This window comes from Archocentrus centrarchus, chromosome 11 (genome assembly GCF_007364275.1).
Source record: "Archocentrus centrarchus isolate MPI-CPG fArcCen1 chromosome 11, fArcCen1, whole genome shotgun sequence".
Classification (NCBI taxonomy): Eukaryota; Metazoa; Chordata; class Actinopteri; order Cichliformes; family Cichlidae; genus Archocentrus; species Archocentrus centrarchus.
Window position 1 is genome coordinate 13639416 of NC_044356.1, and position 21336 is coordinate 13660751.

General features: G+C 40.9%; 2 protein-coding genes across 3 annotated transcripts in view; one reads left to right on the forward strand and one right to left on the reverse strand.

Annotated features, from left to right (window-relative positions):
- Positions 1-12851, forward strand: part of LOC115788238 (A-kinase anchor protein 9-like) — a 185360-nt gene extending 172509 nt beyond the window's left edge. Inside the window, 12 exon segments of the mRNA XM_030741192.1 lie at positions 478-595; positions 1485-1523; positions 2402-2634; positions 4123-4242; positions 8412-8588; positions 9094-9198; positions 9430-9483; positions 10175-10930; positions 11050-11184; positions 11269-11313; positions 11430-11570; positions 12231-12851. Of these exon segments, the coding sequence (XP_030597052.1) occupies positions 478-595; positions 1485-1523; positions 2402-2634; positions 4123-4242; positions 8412-8588; positions 9094-9198; positions 9430-9483; positions 10175-10930; positions 11050-11184; positions 11269-11313; positions 11430-11570; positions 12231-12377 (2070 nt within the window). The 3' untranslated portion in view covers positions 12378-12851.
- Positions 12852-14617: 1766 nt separating this feature from the next.
- On the reverse strand, positions 14618-21124 carry LOC115787636 (kelch-like protein 10). 2 transcript variants are annotated; one of them, XM_030740397.1, is made up of 5 exons: positions 21060-21124; positions 17929-18409; positions 16159-16779; positions 15749-15898; positions 14618-15338 (listed from the first exon to the last, which is right to left on the reverse strand). In XM_030740397.1, the coding sequence occupies exons 2-5, from the start codon at positions 18340-18342 to the stop codon at positions 14991-14993; spliced, it is 1533 nt and encodes a 510-aa protein (XP_030596257.1). In that variant the 5' UTR covers positions 18343-18409; positions 21060-21124; the 3' UTR covers positions 14618-14990. The 2 variants fall into 2 exon arrangements, with proteins under 2 accessions (XP_030596257.1, XP_030596256.1); XM_030740396.1 differs by lacking the exon at positions 21060-21124 and adding an exon at positions 19508-19810.
- Positions 21125-21336: the final 212 nt, after the last annotated feature.

Below are 21336 nucleotides of genomic sequence, written 5' to 3' on the forward strand. Positions count from 1 at the left end.
AACTGATTTTAAACTGAAACCCATAATGGTGATTTAGCCAGGTAAAAAAGAAGCCACTTTTGTGACACTTGAAGCTCTGACTTAAAGCTCGCTGACCCATTAATCTCCCTCGCGTAGTACACCCCTCTGGAAACATGAGTGCAACTGAAAATGATCATTATTGCGTTACTCAGTGAAGGCTGATGATAGCTGTGGTTCAGACTTGGATAATTTTACTCCATCTACAGTAGTAATAATGGTCGATTACATATTTGTGTATGTACTTTGTTTGCCAAGTGTGTTATTTGTTTTAACCCATTACTGTTGGTGTGTCAAAGAACTCTTTTTAATATCCTTTATATGTTTCTCTTGATTTTGTTTGTTGATATTGAGGATTTTCTATAATGTGATCGTCTAAAATGTCCAAATGTAATGACGAACGGTAAGAATCAGGCCCTGACAGGTTGTTAATGTGTGTTTTGTTTTTTTTTCTTGTAGGTAACTGGTAGTCGGCTGCATGAGTTGGAACAGGAAAAGTTTCAGATGCAGGAAGAGCGCGAGCTGCTGGCAAGGCAACAAGACGCAATGAAGGAGGACGCCGGGCCCCGTGAGCTTCGTACGTATCCTGAGTTCTCTTAGTAGTAATGGAGGAAATGTGTATTTTAAAATGGCTCGCTCACATGTGGTTATCATTTGTGAGGTTGAAAGCAAAAGATCTGGTAATCAATTATTCACAATGGTCTGAACTTTAAGCGTCGACATCAGTTGATCTGGAGGTCAGAAGTTACTACATGAAAAATATTACAAAAGAAAGACGTGAGTGCTTGATCTGGTATGAAACATTATCCGCCCATCAATTTTTTTTAATGAAAAATTATGCAAATAGTCATTTTTAGAGCACTGCTTTATATAATGAATGTGTATAATGGCAAGATTTGAACCTGTTCCAGTTTCTGGGAGAAAGCTCCAGCTCACAGACCTGGTGTAATGAAAACACCATATTTTTAATTAGCTGTAATTACACATTGATAACAGTGACAGGAATATAGATCAAGGGTCAACAAGTTAATAAAATATTTTTTTTGCTGTTGTTGAATGTTTTATTACAGCTGTAGCCTCTCTTGGGGCTTATCTCCATTTCTTAAACTCTTGCTACTGATTCACGTCACACATTTTCAGGTATTTGCTGAGAAGTACTGAAGAAAGATGAAACTTGATAACTGTATTAGCTAACTTTTACACTGTATTATCAAAAAAAGGGTGTGCCATGAGTTTATTCCCTCTCTTAAAAATGTGAGTATTCTGTATTTTAGACACTAAACAGGGGCTCTTAGAGGAACTTTTCTTTTCATAGCTTCCTTTCCACAGCTTTAACCTACTACTGTGAAACAGACAAGCACTGCCATCCTATCTCCACCTATTTCCATTCTTTATCTCGAGAGTTTTCCTGTTCATTACAAAAACAAGAGCATGTTAAATTCCTGTGCTTTCTCATTCTCCTGTAGGCCTAGTTGAAGCTGCAATGGTTGCAGCACCTGAAGCAGGTGTGTCCACTTTGAGCATGGCTCAGTCATGTCTATATGTTCTCTTTATTGTCTAGCTGAGTGACACTGTATATATATCTCTAACCCCAATCCAGCAACTCACCAACACAGCTTGGAGCTTGCTTGCTATGGGCTCACAAACTCACTCAGTCCAATCACTAACCTGTGCTTCGGCTGTTCAGTTTGAGTGATTTTTGTCCTGGTTTGTCATTTTTAATGTCAATGTTGGTGCTTATTTTAGCATGATGAAATGGAAGACATTTTTATGTATTCATTATTTCCTAATTGCCATTCATCTTTATAACTCTACATGCTCTTTCTCTTTTTAAAAAAATCATTTATGCTGTGTTCACAGCATTTCTTTGTGTGAGATGATTGGCTGTTTAGGAGTACTTTTCCACTGCCTGTAAATGCTTATTGGGCATGGATATTGCAATGTCTGGAGCATCCATGTGTTCGATCTGTCATTTGTACTCTCTCACCCTGTTACCTATGTACTAATCCTGTGGGTTTTGGTCCTGGGTGAACCGGTGTGGGTTGTTCACTGGTGGCAGGAGAAGGGCAAAGATGGGGGATCATGTTTGTTGACATGTTTGGAATTGGATTGAGATATTGGAAGAGTCTGATGTTAGCCATTAATTCAGTTGTAAAGGTGACCATAATGTATAAAGTCATAATTGTCAAAGAGAAGGTTGTTTAGATTGTTTTGGCAAAATGCATTCAGCATTATATTCAGTCCCAAGGCTCTCAGACTTCAGACTCTTTATCTCTCCTTCCTTCCATCGCCAAAATCAAAGCAGAACTACCAGTCGGCTTATATCAACCACCTTTAATTGGCAAACATTAAAGCCTAATTTTCCCTCATTCCTCCATCGTAGACCTGCTGGAGGAAACTGAGAAGCTGATGAAAGAGAAGGTGGAGGTTCAGAGGCAGGCAGAGAAGGAGAACTCTGACCTCCTGAAGCAGGTGAAGCTGCTGGAGGTGGAGCTGGAGGAGCAGGTCAACAAGGTGATTGAGCTGGAGAGCGTTCGTACAACAGAGAGTTGGGACCTCCGACAGCAGATCCAAGCCCTGGAGAAACAGCTGGAGAAGAACAGGAAGTTTTTGGATGTAAGTGACAACGGAAAAAAAACCCTCTAAAATCCTGAAATCTTTCATTAATTCTCAGCAAAGTTGGAATGATTTATCTGAAACAGTACTCGGTTTTTGTTCCTCAAAACAAAAGACACTAGAACTAAATTTCCGGTGAATTTTAGCTCATTCAGCCAAAGGACATACGAGCCTATGTGAGTCACTACTCCTCCTAGAGCGCTGGTCAGATTTTAGTTTAATGAGCACACAATGGTCACCTAATGAGTCTCCAACCAAGCTGTGCTCAAGGTCATATTTGTAGATTCATGACCACTTTTTCCATTTTCACAAGAATTGCCACTCCTCCTGGAGTGCTGATCAAAATTTATTGAAATTAGATTAATTTGTCCTGGATGTGACTGTTTGTGAGAGATTTTACTGTTTTTTAGGGACATTTAAAGAGACAAAATTGTTGATCTATAAAATGATGTGTGGGTAATACATTTAACCCTTATTTTAGAATGATAATAAGTGACAGGTGGCAAATTAAAGAAAAACACCCAAACATAATTGTAACAATCACTGTAGGAGTCAGGGATTCAGAAATTTTCCTTTAATTTGTCACCTGTCTGTAGATGACAGTTGACATGTGCCAGCACATTTAAAGTGAAAATTGACATTTTTGCAAATGAAACCCATATTTTTGTACACCTGTTCGTGGAAGCCATTTAAATGTTGCTGAATAAAGACTCGTTGATTTCAGGTGAAACACTGGAAACAGGTGTAAAGGTCACAGCAGGGCTTCATGCTGAAAGTGATGTTCAGCTAAACTAAACTAATTGAAATCCGACTTAATGATTTTTATGGTTATCTTATCATCTGCTTATATTTGGCTGGTCGTCTAATGAGTTGTGCTCCCATCATCGTGATTGGGCCAGAATTGAAATGCGGACTGAATGCAAATTATTTCTATTTTGTGCTGCTGATGTTTGGTAAAGACAAATATTAAATTAGCAAATGTAATTATTTATTGACGTTATTCGTACAACCCTCTATAAAGGATAAAAACATTTTTTTCCTGTAAGCAATTAACAAGGCTCGGAAAAACTAATTTACCAGGTGAACTACAGCGAGAATGTGTTGGACATAAATGTGCTAAACTCTCCATGAAACATTAACAGCAACAAGCAATATTTGATTCAGAGTTAAACTCATCAAACTAGGCCACCAGCTGGCACCTTCCTTCAGCTCACACTTGTGTAGCGCAGTATTGAAAAGAAAAAAAGTGAGGAATCAAATAACACATAAATACTTGTACTCACAAGTCATTAGTGTAATGTGATATTGATCAGTTCTCTGACCACAACATGAATACGAACAAGACGATTCAACATACACATTTTGTGAAGTTTGTAAACCTTCATTGATGCTTCAGTCAGTTTACTAGACTATTGAAGAGTTATTTCAGTATTGCTCTTTGTCTTCATTATTTAATGATCTAACTTCCATCTTTATTTTGGCATTTAGGAGCAAGCTGTAGACCGAGAACATGAGAGGGATTTCTTCCAGCTGGAGATACAGAAACTGGAGCAGCAACTGAAGAACCCGCAGAAGCTTCAGGCCAGCTCTGAGCAAAGAAACCAAGAGGTAACAGGAGAAAGCTCCGCTTTCTGCCAGAGGACCAGGCTGTAAGAGAGATCTGCTTATTTTCTGAATACAACACTGTTGTTGCAACAGAGCAGAACAATGGAGCTGATAGAATTATCAGCTCTGTGTGACCTCGAAACTGATACCAAATAGTGGGAAAGAGAAAGAAATTACTGGTGTATCTTGTCTTCTATAAGTTGTGTAAATGGTAGGTTTCATTTCCGTCAGGCACTTGAGGATGTAAAACTTAAGTAATATGGTGAAAATGTAACTCATCACTGAACTGTTGGAGGTTTTGACTCGAATGCTAAATGTTCTCAAAAGTGCTGGTATTTTAACATGCAGGGTCAGTTAGGCCTCAGTCACACAGCCCTAGAGACCAGTTGGCAACCCATTGGCAACTGCTGGTCATTATGGAAAATGTTATTTTCCAAGACTGATTGACAACTGGTTGCTAGAGGATGTTGGGTGAAATCAGTCTCAGAGGGTGCTGCACCAAAAACCCTTTGTGATTGCTTTGGTCACTTGCAGGTTGCTGTGGTTGTCTGTAGAGAGATCAGCATCTTCCATTCAAAAATACAGACATTCATTAGCTGCTCATGGAGCAGTACTGAAACTTGGAAAAAGTGCAACGAAACCAAAAAAAACAGAAATCACTAGCCTGCAAAATAAAAGTTGTTCCTTAGTTGCAACTAACACATTTCAGAAAGTCCAGGTTTTTCTTTGACGTCAGGCACTGTGTTTCCAGTGTCACTACCACTTGGCTAATATAAGCAGTTGGGGTGTGTTTGCGTACAACTGAGCATCTTCCATGCAAACCAGTGTGCTAGCAACCAAAGCAATCATATGGAAGTTTTAGGTGCAGCACTATTAAGCTCTTTGTGGCCAATTTCTCCTAGCAACTTCCAGCACCAATCACCAGCTGGTCGGGGCATACGCATTTTTCCCTAGCAACCTGTTGCTGCTGATTTCTAGGCCTACATGACTGAGGCCTTAGTGTGACACAGAGCCCAAGTGATTTGCTTAGCTCCAACAGCTTAAAGTCTAAATTCAAATGACCATACTAATCTACATTCTTACGTTAACAGTGTCCCTTTTAGGTACCTGCAGTGTGAAACAAGTCAGTCATAATGATAAACCCACTGAGAATTGTTCTCATTTCTGCAGGTTGTTTTAGTGTTGCAGCTTTATTGTATTATTGCAGTGCCCTCATCAGCCTTACTTTAAGACTCAAAACTCAGCCGTATTCAGTGAAAACGCTCTGCTGCAACACCGCTCGCCCAGCACCAAACTAACATGCAACGTCAGCCACAAACCTGGGCAGAAAGTTTAGTAGCGAACGTTGTGTTTGATGAACATGTCAGCAACTGTTTGCGGATATGTTTGCAATAGCACATTTTAAGGATATGTGGTAAGTTGTTGCTGTGTTTACAGCCTCTTCCAAGTGGCCAAATATAGCCACTAAAGCTGCTTCAATAATTGTGTCAGTACACAGATGAATTCAGATTATGTCTGCACCCTGACAAGTCTGACACAACATATAGTGTTTAATGTTTTTAGCATCCGGATTATTTTCCCAGATCTTTAAATTTTACATCTATTAAAAGTCATTTTTGCATAACTTCAGACATTTGGCCATGTCTTGAATTGTTGAATCAGTGTTTATGGTAAAATTACCTCATGCATGGGAGGTATTTACCAGTATTTTAATAGTAAAAAGCCTTAACCAGTCAGCACGCTCACAGTAACTACTAGGAATGATCTTTATATATCTTTTGGGCCTCTGATTGGCCTTTTTTTGTCATTCATTTTCCGGCAATCATCTGACCTCCAACTCACTGCTGGCAAGGAGAAATGTCAGTTTGATCAACGCTGTTGTCAGGAGTGGGCAGACATTTGAATCATTAATTATGGCCTCAAACCAATCCACTGAACTCTCACTGGCAAATTAGTTTGAGGAGTGTAACACATTACATCCTGTTTTTATGAAATGGCAACTTGTTTCTTATAAAAACACAACCAAATAACACGGAACAATTTGTATTATATAATATCAAAGAATGTTTTCAGGATTCCCATTTAAGAAGACTAGGTGAGCTGTTCATTCAGAGGAAGATGAGTGTGTCATCTTCTTCTTGATCTGTCCTTTTCATCTTTTGGAGCCCATACGTCCTTTTCACTTCTGCTTTATACATGTATATGTATGTTTGGACCTGAATGATCAGACTAACCAGTTTTCCTATTTAAATTCGATAAATGAATGATTGCTGCTTTCTCACTTTCTAGCATATGTGGTTGCAGTTGAAAGTTTACATACACTTATGGATATAAATGTTGGGCTTGCTCTGTTCCTCTTAAAGATGGGCAATCATTCAGCGTAGGAAAAAAACCTAAAACATCCATGAGGAGTGTGTGTAAACTTTACAACAGAACTGTAGTTTATACAGCTTTGAACTCACTGATAAACATCCCAAAGATGGTCTACTTATATTATTTCCATAGACAGCTGTAGCATTTTCATCACTAAGTGCTATTTTTCCTGTGCTTTCCTTTTGCCCTTGAACTCTCCACCCTGTGGTCCTTTATGCCTCTGCCTCCTCTCTCCCGTGGCTATTGCAGGTGGATGGAGTAACCTTTAAGGTATTGCTTCTAGCTATATGTAAAACAAAGTTATCCCAGACAGCAATTAGTGCATTTTAGTAACCCTGCCCAACCCTGTAGCAGTTTATTGCCTGTCCATCTCTCTTATTCCCCTTTTTCTCTCTCTTTCAGTTTGAGCTTCCTCTACTGTATGTGTCAGTAACCTTTCAGTGCTCCACTGTCTTTTCTCTCAATCTGACATCCCACCCACATACTGTACAAAAGAAAATGTATGTAGCTTTTGGTTCCAAAGAGTGTAGTTAATGGTTAAGTACCTTAAACCTGTAGTTTCAGTGTTTATATAAAAAATTAATTCCTCGCTCTGTCTGTGACCTGAGTCTCAGGTCTTAATAAATACAAGAGGGTGTTAGTTTTCTAAATTGTGATTCCATTAGAGTTCACAAGGAGGATAAAATGGGGTATGTTTTAGAACTCGCCTATCGTGTGATTGACAAGCTAACTGAACGTGCAACGTCCCTTAACTTCCCAGACCCATCCCCTCGTTAATCATGTCCTGTTTCAAAACGCAAAGATGCTCAACCTGAAACTTTGCTGCATGCTTTGTCGCTAACCAATTAGAGAGCCGTGGTGGTTATGTCCTTCATTTATGTACCGTTTATGTATAAAATATTCAGAGTTCAATATAAATCAGAGTTTAGTAAAGTTGTCTCTTAAAGCCTTCTTTTTTAAAATTTAGTTTAGTTCTTTCCATTTCAGATATCTTATTTAAACTTCACAAAGCACCTTTAAGTATTTGTTGACTCAGCTCCGGCAAAAAAAAAAATCACCAGTTTCTTGCCAAGTGGTTCCCAGAATGTAAAGCAAAAAAAAAATTGGCAAAATAAAAATTGATTCCTTCAATTTATGAGCCACATGAAACTCTGTAGTAAAGTGAGACTGATTCTTTGCTCTTGTGATGTGCCCATACTAGGGTCTAGTGATATTTAGTGAGGAGATTGTTATGAAAAGATGTGCTTCATCTACTTTGCTACAGTTTTTCTTGGATTCGGTTAGAATCTGTTTGTGAGACGTGGTTCTTAAAAATGCATTTTGAAAGTCGGTCATTTTGTAATTGAAGTCACTGATTTGACCCTCATATTTAGCCAGCAAGAGAGCCCATTGAAATCTAAGATTTATCTTTCTTTAAAAAAAAGATCTATAGGTTTCTCAGTCCTTAGTTTATCCTAAATGAGCTTTCCTCCTGTTGACATCTCTTCTTCCTCTTCATTGATCTGCTGATGTTCTCCCATCTCACAGGTGGATCTCTTACCTGCCAGCTGTCTTCTTGGTTTGTTTGCCTCCCCCTGAGTAAAAACTCTATCTACCCTCTTTCTATCCCTGCACCTCTTTTTACTCCCAGCCCCCTCCTTTCTCAGGTGGATCAGCTGACCTCCCAGCTAGCTGTTCATACACCAGCTATGCTGTAGCAAGTGGCTTCTGAGAGCAAATCTTACTAAACGATCCCCCTTCTCTCCCTCTCTCTCTCTCCACTTCTCTCTCTCTCTCTCTTTCTCTTTTCTCGCTACCAGGTGGACCAGCTGATCTCCCAGCTGAAGGAGAAGGCGGATTGGTGCAGTGAGCTGCTTCTCAGCTCAGAGCAGCTGCGTCGTGAGGTGGGAGAGCGCGACGAAGAGATTGACAAGCTGGAGAGCCGCATCCGTGAGCTGGAGCAGGCCCTGCTGGCCAGCGCTGAGTCTCTGGAGAAGGTTAGGAGGGAGAGGGGGAAGAGGGAGAAGACGCATCTGAAACAGAGGCAGCAGCAGAGGAAAAAGCAGTTAGAACAATAGCTGTGGAGCATGGCAGAGCGTGTGTAAGAGAGAGAGAGTATGCCGATGAGGTGACAGCTAGAGGAGGAATGGGAGGAGGGCTGAGACGCTTCGAGAGAGAGAACAATGTGTGGGTGGGTCTACTTCAGCCACCCACACTGAGATATGGCTAGCAACTGTCAAGTTTGCCCCCCAGTGTTCATGGATGGCTGTGGAGCCTGTGTGCTGTGCTGCCGCTGCTCAGTTCACAATTTGCAGTTCAGGTTGTATTATGCACTGATAACAGTATAGACAGCATGTATTTGGGTCATTAAAATGTATTGAAAGAGGTTTCCCTTCATTTTTTTCTGCACATTTTGCAAAAAAAACTCCTGAGCTAAATAATTGTTGGGTTTTCTTTTTGTTTTTTTTTGTTTTTTTAAATGTGTGTTGTTTTCTGTCGCAGGCTGAACAAAAGAAGCAGCATGCACCCGTCACAGAGACAAGACAGTCCACACTGGAGGCTCAGTTACAGATGGAAAGAGATGCTCTGGAGCAGAAAGAGAAGGAGGTAGTGGATTGTTCAGTTTTTGTTTTTTGAGGATTTTCCAAAGCAGTAAAACCTTATTTTTACTTAGTTTTCAATATACATAATCAGATGTTTGATAGGAAACATGAATCGATTACATAAAACCTTTATTCAGCATTACATTAACACTGATAGTTCTAATAAAGTTGTACAAACGTCATCAAGTCAGAAGCTGTATTCATTTGCACTATATTGTAATATTTTTATGTTTAGGATAATAGGATTTGCAAGGCCCAGCAGAGGATGTACTTCCTGTGGCAGTTGAAGAAATTCAACTTGCCAGTAAGGACCATGGTGCAGTTCTATACTGCCATCATCGAGTCCATCCTTACCTCCTCCATCACTGTGTGGTACGCTGGAGCCACCACTAGGGACAAACAGAGACTACAGTGCATTGTGCACTCTGCTGAGAAGGTGATTGGCTGTAACCTCCCATCTCTCCAGGACCTGTACACCTCCAGGACACTGGGGCGTGCAGGTCGGATCACAGCCGACCACTCTCACCCTGGGCACAGACTTTTTGACCCTCTCCCCTCAGGCAGGAGGCTACGGTCCATACGGACCAGAACCTCCCGCCATAAGAACAGTTTCTTCCCCTCTGCTGTTGGACTCATGAACCATAACCCTAAGACTGTTACCACCACCCTCCACAAATGCTGATGACCCTATGTTTATGCACCTGTCTGTTTGCACTGATCACTGCACTGTCATGCACATATTCCTGGACTATAGTTTACATTCTTTTATCTTTTAATTATTCTCTGCACTGTATATTTTGTAATTTTGTAATATTGTGTTATAGTTATAGTTCTAATATCTCTGTATATTTGTAATTTGTATACTTGTATATTGTCTTATAGTTTTTATACTTGTTTTTTATGTAAGCACGAAGTACCGCAGCAATTTCCTAATGCTGTGAACCTGTTCACCCATATGGCAATAAAACCGTATGATTCTGATTCTGACACTGAGAAAAGAGCACAGTAAGCTGTTGGAGACATATCTTCGCTTGAAAGAGAGCGCAGAAGCCTTAGCTGAAACAGAAAACCTAGAAAGCTCAGAGGGTGCACTTGAGGAAGTTCTCAGAGAGAAAACTGCAGGGCTGGTTGTCTTACAGGCTCAAGTACAAGCTCTGGAGGAGAGTGCATCATCCAGAGTGGAAGAGTTAGGCCTTCGGATCACAGAGCTGGATGACTTGGTCAGTGAAAAAGACTCTGAGATAAGCCACTGTCGCCTCCTTCTGGAGCAGTCTCAAAGTCATGCAGAAGGTCTTCAAAAGAGGGTCTCTAACCTAGAGGACAATCTGAGGGAAAAAGTGGCTGCAGCGTTGGTCAGCCAAGCCACACTTGAGGCCTTCCAGCAGCAGCATCAGTCAGTGGGAACAAAACAAAAGCAGGACCTGCAGAAACCTCCTGAGAGACACGTGGAGCTGCTCAGCTATGAGTTTGGAGATTTTGGCATTCCTCAAATGGACTTCAGCGGATTGGGTCAAGCAAAGCAAGTCCCCACAGGGAAGGTGGTTCATCTTACGCAGAAGCTCCGGGAGCTGGAGGTCGGACTCAGTGGGATGCAAAAAGACCAGGAACTCCAGAAGCAGCTGCTCTCCAGCTCTGAGGAGGAGGTGCTTGAGTATGAAAGGAGGCTGGCAGTGCTCATGGATCTGCTCAGTCAGATGAAGCCGGGAGTTCGCCAGAGGACATCATTGTCTGTGGAGGTGAGAGTCTGTCCAAAAGGCGTGTCTAAGAAATATAACCAACAAAAGTGCAAATATAGTTACAGTGATGAAGTCTAACATTGTGAATTGCTGTGATAATTTGTGACCTTTTTCCTCAGGCCTCCTCTGATGTCCAGCAGAATGTGTCGCAGCTTCTTCAGGAGTTACAGGAGGTCAGAGAGGAGACTTCAGCCACCAAAGAGCAGCTGGAGAGCTACAAGGAGAGCTGCAGCAGACTTCAGGAGGACCTCCATGTATGTGCTTTTAAATGGCTTCTTACTATATTCATACTATATATGAAAGTGTTTTTAGTATGTGACAAATGCCTTTCTCTCTAGGAAAAAACTTTAACAATAGAGAGGCTTCAGGAGCTGCTCCAAAAGGTAGGAAGAAAAAAACTTCACAGTTTATGTTTTACACAGCATTAAACTGTAATTTCCCAAGAAACAAGCGTGCTTAAACGCAAGACAAATTCAGTACTTCCACTTTGTTCTTTTAGACGTCATCTAATGATGGTGATGAGACGAAGGTGTCTGAGCTTAAACAGGAACTAACAGAGGCTCAGAGTGAAGCAGCGGCCACCAAAGAAGAGCTGAACAGCTGCAAGGAGAGCTTGGAGAAACTGCAAGAGCTGCTGCAGGTACAGAGCTTAAAAATCGTATTTTGTTATGGGTGCTGAGTTCAGTGGAAACTCCCCAAACATCAGTACTGCAAAACGGTATTTCTTCTTACCATAAAAAGATTATACGCTTTTCTAGCTTATGTTAATGTTATGGATGTATGAAGATCCGGTTCATATTCTAGGAAGTAGAGTTATTGGATATTCATGAGAAGATCAGTACTACTGTGTTCTGTAGCTGATTAGTTTAACTTTCTACTAAGGAAACAGGGAAACAGCTGGAATAGCTCTGTCCAAAGATGTTCTGGCAGCTCTTACAGAACCTGTGGGGGTCACGGTCATGGCCACGACCACGTTCTGCTGTAGCCCCAATATCTAAAATAGCAGATTGTGTGTGCCAGTTGCTGTTTTTGAATTGCAAGTATATTTTTAAAGCTAATGAAAAGATAAATTGCCATCAAGATGATAGCTGACTGTGTTGAGTTTGTATGCCGACAGATGTTTTTCCACTTTTGCTCTCACACCAGATGTTTGCCTGCATGCAAACAAAGCCTGCTCAAATGTGATTGGTCAACACAACACACACTACAAGCTCTAAATAAAACCAGAAAGATTTTACTACCAAAAGTGCTCTCTTTACTTACCAATTGTCCATATTCCAAATCTGTTTATAAAAATTAGCCCAAAGGCAACAAAATCCTGCTAATACAGCACCTGGAGACCACGGAGCTCTCACCTGTTCCCACCTGCAGAGCTACGACCCCGACCGAGCGCTCACCGACTACATCTCCAGACTGGAGGCCCTGCAGAGGAGGCTGGGGAGCGTGACATCAGGTAACACATGCAGTTCAGGTTACATGCATCACGTGGAGTTACAGCTTTCTTTATCACCTCAAATTTTTTTAAATAATGTCATCACGTAAAAACTGCATTTTTATGTACTCAGGTTATCTTTGTGTAATACAGTTTGTTTGTTCTCAAACCTGCAAGTTAGACAAATATGCAAGAAAATAAGAACTCGGGAAGGGGACAGACAATCATGTATATTTGTCTAATGCTAATTTAAGACTTTGTGATTAATTTATATGTTTGTGTTGTATGGGTGGAGCGTTACGTAGAGGATGTTTGGGTTTATTGTTAAGGAGGCTGCTACTGGATACTCTACACTACACTGTGTTTTGTTTAGGCCGGACAGACTACAGAGGACATTTGTAGAGAACGTATTTTTGTAAAGCGTAGGAGCTTTGAATTTTCTGGGTATTTTGTCAAAAACTGAATTAAAGAGGACTACATTATTTCAAACTGGTTTGCATTATTTCTCTTTTTATATTAAAGCTTTTATTTGTGGAATAATTAGGACTGCACCAATACATGACTGATATCGGCTGATTGGCAAATTTATTGCTGCATCAGTAGCAAATATTTATCCTTTGATGTTCAGTGTATAAAGCTGCATGCTGAAGAGCTTACAGATCTGCTTTAAAGCAGTGAAGATTTCACCTTTTAAAAGGGGCAATAAATGTCAACAACCACAAATCTGTATCAGCCCAAAAATTAGGGACCTCTGCCTTGCCTGCCACAGCAGTACACGACAGTGAATACTATCTTCAGTTTTGTAACAGTATCATTCGCACTTTCACGTGGGTGAAAATCACGCAGTTCAGGTTAAGTGGGACATCACAGTATTTTTATTCCTTCATCCCCTATACTAGCTGACTGGCTCAGAAGGACATGTATGTGAAGGAATGCATAATTTTTTTAATTATCAGTAAGTTGCCAACTACTACCACACTACCAAAGTTACAAGCGTTACAGATTTTGGCTGAATATTATGGAAACTACCCGAAAGAAAATGAGGTGTATATGTCATCAAGCGGTAGTTTGAGTTCAATACTGTAAGAGTTTGTGTCATAATGGATGCAAAGTATGTTAAGATCATCTTGTGGGAAGGATGATTCAGTTGTACGACTGTTTTACGACAGTCAACTTGGAAGTTAATCCTGGCGGGAGGGGCTAAGAGCTCACTTGGTATGTGAGTCGCACAGAGCGAACTTGTGTGAGCCGCTGTAGCATTATACATGCAACAACCTTAAAGCTTCATATTCATCATCCTGCTAGTGTGGAGACGTTTGTTTTGAGTTTCTGAGCGGAACGGTCATGCTGCCCAGCCGGGGCTACAGAGGAGAGGGAGAGGCTACGTTCACATGAGCCTCCTGATCACCACGTATCTGGAATCAAGTACCCACAGACACACTTCACACATATAGAGCTCTATTTTCTTTTATTGCTGGCCAGCCATTTTATTTCATTCATAGACTACTCCGAGCGTTTACTGGAGTGTGTTTGGAGACCCACGCTTTTATTGTGGGTTATATGAACATTGGTGCTTTGAACTGCAAAACTGAGAGAGACTCTGTTCGTGGGGTATACTATGTACCTCATAGTTTGACACATGCTGTGTTAGTGAGAGTGCTGTAATTAAAAATATGTCCTGTATTTTCTTTCTTTTGGTATTTTTGAGTGGTATACAATTTTATTTCAGGCATACCTGCTTAGCGGTGAATTTATGTTATGGTTAAGTTTCCTTTCAAATCATAAATGCATGGCAGATGTGTGTAAAGGGATGACATTCTGCAACTGTTTGTGATGCATGCTTCAGTCCAAAACAACAGATTTAGGTATTGGACAAGGATGGTACATTGCCATCGACCCTAAATAAATTCCATCCTGTTGTTACAGATATGATTTCAGCTTTCATTCCTTATTAAGCTGATATACCAGTTACATATATACTGAGAAATAGAATTTTATTATATAGGTATTTTATATACGTATATTTCTCTTTCGCACAGGAGAAAATATGGTGTGAAATAACACAGTATATGTGTTTCATAATTGACTAAAAATTGCTAAAATTGTCAGACATGTCTGAAAAAAGGTATGAAATCTATCGATATGGTACATCCAAAGTGAAACCCAAAAACTGTTTCCAGACAGAAGAGCAGCTAAAATATGAGTGAAATGACAGAGAATATGGGAGTATATAAAGACTGAGACATGAGCACAAACTTCAGCTTTCTTTTATTCTGATTGTGTTTACTTAGCAAAAGAGTTGCTGTTGTCTGCAGAAAGGTTGCTAATAAATTCCACTTTGTCCCACACAAACACTGTTCTTTGTCCCACATTTAGTTTGTTGTGATCTTGTCATCCTATTGTGTGCATGTTGCATTTGTGTGTTGTATTTGCAATTGCCTTCTCTGGATGAAATGTATGTGTTGGGCATACTCTCCTCACAGAACATGAAACTCACACAGACTAAAAGTTTTAGAAATATCTAGAAAAAAAAATGTCCAGTTCACCCACAGTTTTATTTCAAGATTTATTTCAGTCCTTCATCTGAGACTATCAAGTCTCAGATGGTAATACATAGCAGTACAGACTTTAACACTGTGCTGCTGACTCGTCCTGCTCGTCTGCCAGGACATTACGTGGCACGGTGTAATCGGCCAAATTGGGAAGCCCGGATACCACACAACAACTCAATCCACGGCGGGGAATCCTCAATGGACAGGCTGCGGACCACACTCCGGTTAAAACATCATAGTACTCAACACATGAAGTGTTGGATAAACTCCGCTCGCCCCCGGCAACAAAGATGCGGTTGTTGATTACTTCAATGCCAAAGTTGCTGCGGGGGGTCAACATAGGTTTCACATCGTTCCACATGTCGGTGTCTGTGTTGTAAACCTCAGCGATGCGAAGATCATTGGTTCCATCAGAGCCACCGACCTAAAAGTAAATTGATGGGTAAAATGATTAAATGCAATTGAAAGCAGTTTCACAGCACCCTTGTAAGACAGGGCACCTGCTCACAATACTTCAGCTGCTTTTCACATGTACTCCAGACAGTGACAGGAGAATTAAGTTGCAGCATTGCCCAAAGTTGCCGTTTACATGTAGCAGACACCAGGAGATGGATTCCCTTAGGTGTGGTCTCACTACTGGAAATAGATTGGTTTAGGGTGCTGCCTGGATAGAGTTAAGCAGTTACCTGTGCTATACATACCAACTACAGGAGAGTAAGCTATTAAAGCAGTGACACCTATTGCAGCGTGTTATTAAGAACAAAGACGAATAAACCTGAAGAAAAAGTATTTATACTTTTACTTTTCCGTGTCAGCAGTGTTTCATGTACTTACAGCAAAGACTTGACCGGCATATGCAATCACTCCTAATCCACTGCGGGGGCTGTTCATTGACTGGATCATCGTCCACTGGTTGGTCTCAGCGTTGTAAAATTCAGCCGTGGCCAGGGGCCCGTGTCTATTCCACCCGCCGCAAATGTAAATCTGAAAAGAAAAAAAAAGGGGGGGTATTGTTGTTGTTGTTATTTGAAAGGCCAATAGCAAACTGATTTCATATTTTTATACACAAATTTCTGGACTCATTTCATTTTGAATAAAGAGTTTGTGCAAACTGGTGGATTGACTATTACAGAAACAGTAAAACATGATTTTAGTAATTACAGTACTGTTAATTTAGGACAACTGACATAAACTTTATATCATATGCTTGCTGACAGATTTGTAGGTCTGTGTGAATTTCTCACCCGGTTGTTAAGTGTTGTGCAGCTGGCTTCGCGCCTCTGTTCATGCATTGGTGCAATAAGAGTCCACTGGTTGGTTTCGGGTTGATAGCGCTCTGCAGTGTTGAGGTGTCGTTTTCCATCATGGCCCCCCATGGCATAGATGCACCCATTCAGCACAGTCACACTTACATAGTAGCGGACCTCGTGCATTGCTCCCAGCTCATCCCAGGTGCGAGTGGTCAGGTCAAATCTACGCGCCGTGCAGTAATACTCTTTGGAGAACTCATTGCAGCAGCCACCAATTTGGTAGACATACCCATTGAGGAAGGCAGCTCCATGGAAGGCACGATGATACTGGCGGTCATTCCTTACGCTGAGCCAGGAGTCAGCCCGGTAATCATAGGCCTCAATGACATGAGTTCGATCGTTACTCGAGCCCCCGATGGCGAGCAGGATAGAATAAGGCAGGCGAGGACGAGCAAGTGGGTGATAGAAGCCAGACTCACCGGGTCTGCTGGATCTAATAGGTATGGCTCCAGTGGCCTCATCAACCATGGATCGGCATTCAGAATTGCTGCTCACCAGCTCATTAGACAGCACATTTTGCCTTAGGTACTTTACAGTCATCAGTCTCAGACGAACCTACACATAGAATACAAAATATGACTTAGTAACACTTAATTTTAAGTACCTTATGCTTCAGCAAACTCAAATCTCTTTCGCATGTTTGAGACTATACATGAAAAGCCTAAAAAGCTGTCATCATGACAACTGATACAGTATATGGACAAATGCACTAGCCCACCGATGCATTACACATACAGGAGCTGCTCGGCCATGGAAATCTATACCACAAAGCTCCTGACACATAGCTTTTGCACTGATGTTAATGCCAGAAGAGATTTGTTGACTTTTATTCACTATGCATCTCAGCACTCAGCATCCCTGCTCTAAAGTAGTCTGACACTTCCTAGCTGAGTTGCTGTGATTCATAAATGCTTGCACTTTGCAAAAATCCCACTTACAATTGATCATGGAATATCTAGGAGGGAAGAAATTTCACAAACTGACTTGTTGAAATGGTGTGTCCTCCTACAGCACCATGCTCAAATTTGGTGCATCTTTTAGACCAAACTACTCTTTCATAAATGTTTGCAAAGGCAGACGTCATGGCTAGGTGCTTGGTTTTATACACCTGTAGTGATTTAGAAGTCACGTTTTGTGTTCGTGATACAGAAACACAAAAACAACCAGTAAAGCCCCTCAGGATTGATATTTCATAGAAAAGGTGGTACCATAATGAACTTTACAAAAACAAGCAAACTTAAAATTTAAATAGTTTCTTAGTTTTATGTTTGGCTGCTCTTTTCAGCAATTCTAGAGTTGAGGGGAATGCCTGAAACAGGCATTCAGTGCAGCTTAGAAAGAACCAGGGCATAAAGTGGAGAAAGAAATGCTTTAGTATAAAATCACATTACATATACAGGTCTTCCTTTTCTGCTTTAACCTGTACATGTGTGTCACTCTTGACTGATAAGTTAAGTTGCTTGTTATTTATCGCTTTGCAAGAGAAGACAAACTCATGAGCTTGAAAATAAAGTTCAGCAGAACTCCAGATGTTAAAGCATCCTTAAACCCAGATTGACTTAGATTGACTCAACTTGACTAATGTGGCCTTACTGCATTGATTTTTTTCTTTCTTTTTTTTTTTTAAACAAATGTCTGGATAGCACTATCACTAAAATCCTGAAGCACTGAGTCCAAAATAAATGTAGTAATGGAAGGTAATACCTTAGGCAACAGAGTGGAAATGTGTTGCTCCCGTTCTGCAGGTGCATGGGCGATCCACTTAATCACAGCTTCATACACAGTGTCCTCCTGGACATCGAGGTGATCAGTATCAAGGATATCGGTAAGTTCCTCCACAGTGAGGTTTAGGAACTCCTCCTCTGCAACAACCTGCTCAAAGTGGTTGAGGATGTATTGGTAGGCCTTGGCACGCAGTTTGGGTAAAAAGGATATGGTTGTCAACTGCCAGATGCCAACGCAGTTCACTGGGCAGAGCTGCTCCCCAAGGAAGTCACAGCAGATTTTTACGAGGTCCATTACATTGAATCGATTGGCTGCTAGCAGAAGTTCTCGTACGTTGTCCTCCGTCACGGAAACTGAGCCAGTGTACGCAAAGTCAATGATGAGCTCCATCATGTCAGGAGACAGGCCACGTATGTTGAAGACCTTCTGGTCTGGGGGGTTCAAGTGTGTGAAGTCAACCCTGAGGGTAGAGGAGACACAGCAGAGAATTTGAAAAAGCACGAAGACAACAAGACAGTAAATGATGTCATGTACAAGTAGCTTTAAACCACAACACAACTACAGACCCAAGGGCACTGTGATCATGAATACTAAAACTGAGGAGTTGCTGAGGCTCAGATATCAGTAACTATGACAGTATTGTAATACTGACCATAATGTCCACACACCAATGACTGATGTGCTATTCTATCAAGGTATTATTTTTCTGCATTAGTAGTGTGTTTGGGATCATTGCAATGGTGAATATGAAGCTGTTGCCAATTGTAGCCCCAAACCATGACAGAGCCTCTACTGTGCCTGTAGACACTCATTGTTGTACCTCTGGCATTACCTCCCTTGTACATATTGACGATGATTTAAATAAAAAATTTCAAATTCAGATTCATCATTCCTTGAAACTTGTTACCACTGATTTTCAGTTCTTCACTTGCTTCGCTGCTTCACTTGATCGCCACAAACACACAGCGCTGCCCCGCCCCCTTCTCCTCTCAGCCGAGGGTGCGGGTCGAGTGAAGCAGTGATGGCGTGAGCGCGAGTCACTCAGCCGGGTTCATTCATTCATGCCTGTACAGTTTTGGCGTGGTTACGGCCAACAGTAACAAAACTGAATTATATATAAAGGCGACTTTTGCTGGCAGTCTCTCACCAAACCTTTCAATCTCACTGACACTGCCACATCAAGATTAACGCGGAAGCCTATGTCCTTATATTAAAAAGTTTTGCGAGATCTCGCAAAAGTTCCTCTTTTTTTTTTTTTTTTTTTCTCCCATGTTTTTTTTTTTCCCGCATGTCCCTTGCGGGGTTCCGTACCATCGTGTATCAGCAGCAGTTTTAACAGCAAAATTAAAAGTCTAGTATATTTTAAGTGTGGAGGTAAACATGCAACCTGCATTGCTGGCAAATGTGTTATGAGTTATCTTTTGGGTATATCTGTTCCATGATTTAACATGTTCCTTTAGTTCACTTGTTGACACTGTTCCCAGACTCAGATAATAAATGACATATCTTGAGGACATAAATCCATCAATTTTCCCTTGTTATCAACTAAGCAACTTACCAGAAATACAGACTACAGTTACAGAGGACGATCTTGTGGACTGGAAATTCGACATCACCCACTTTGAGAATTGCATCACACAATGTTCTCTCAATACGGAGCTCATTATAGATCGAGCTTGACATATTTGAAGGCTGCTCTCTATTGTTCATCTTGAGTTTCGATGCTTTGTGTTTGTCTCTTGGATCAGTTAGCTTAAATGTTGAACGCTGTCAAACCTTACTGTGTGATTCTGGAATGGAAGCTTATGACATCATAATGACTTGAAAGCAGTTATGCTGACGAATTGTTTTGTAGTGTATCTTTTTATCTAGTGTATCTTTTTATTTCAAAAATAAACAACAAAACTTAATGTTTGTTTATTTTTGTCTTAATGTCTAGACCCATTTACTCTTCGTAAACAATGATGACGTAGGTAGCGATGCGCGCGCATTCTGAAAATGGAAGTATGGCGGAATGCAATGGCTTGTCAAGCTACGCTAAGGGATTATCCGCGAAAGATCGAGAAAACTACCTCCGCAAGTTAACTTTGACCACCGGCAACTGGCTAACAGATCCCTGCAGTATTAACACAGGGTGGGTGGACGACGTTAGTAACTGCGGTCAAGTGAGCCCTCATTTTCGAAGACGCACTCAAGCTAGCCGCACGTAGAATTACGTTGCGCTTTTATACCGCATATTACGGTACAGCTGCCAGTCGCCCTAAAAAACACACGTCTTGTTATCCTTCAATGTCCACCATTGCAATGCATTTTTCATAATTTATGATCTCAGTCTTTTAATACAAAAATGAATTTATGTATACTCCACTGTTTTACTCAAACTGACATTTTTGAGGTGTATTCATAGGAGCACTGTTCGAGGTGACGCAGATCTTTTGCCTGATTCTTGCTCAGCGTGACCCCCACTGTATATGGACTGACTTTCATCTCAAATAACTGTACAGTTTTCAAGAAAATTGCTTTCATTTACATTTCTGTACTTCATTTGTTCCTAAACTGGCGTACTCATTGGGGCCAACAATAATAAGACGAAATCAGTTTTAATGTATTCAAATATATGCATAGTTTCAATGTTATATAAAGTTGTTGATATCAAATGTGATCCTGCTAATAAGTGGTTAGTTTGTGATATTACCGGAGTTTAGTGCTTGTGTATTGAAATTGGAGTCCCAGTTAAGACAGTGGAAGTCACAATTTCAGAATGATAGAAGGGACAAAGATGAATTCCAAATATGTATTTGAAAAAGACTTCAGATTAAACACACTGGCAATATAGAACATTCATGCATGAACAGTGATATTTAAATCTAGACATGGCTCAAAGTCATATCATAGAAAATTGTCAATATTCAAATATCTTGCTTTTATAAAGCAGTAACAAGGAACACAATATTTTTAACATGGGGACTTATTTCAGACACAGAACACAATTCCAGGGTGAGCTCTTGTGGGTTACAGGTGCGGCCCTCAGAGCCCCACCTTGGATCGTCCCCAGATGGTATAGTAACATGTACTGTGGCAAAGGTATAGTAGAGATAAAATGTCCTTACAAGTACCAGGAGGGTCTTCAGGGAAGTTGTAACAGTCGTAATTGTGATGTCTCTTTACGACAGTCTGGCCTTTTTGTGTAGATGATGTCACCAGTGTGCGCCCACCGCTCCTCAGTAGAGAGCGCGGGAGATGTGTTTTGCAGACGGACATTTTGGCTTGAGGCGGACCTTTTCCTTTTTCCTTATTTTTTGTACCGTTACAGGTTGTATGAACACTGCTCGTTTTCATGTGTGTTTATGTAGCAGCCGTTCAACCGGGCTTCATAAGGTTGTGAAG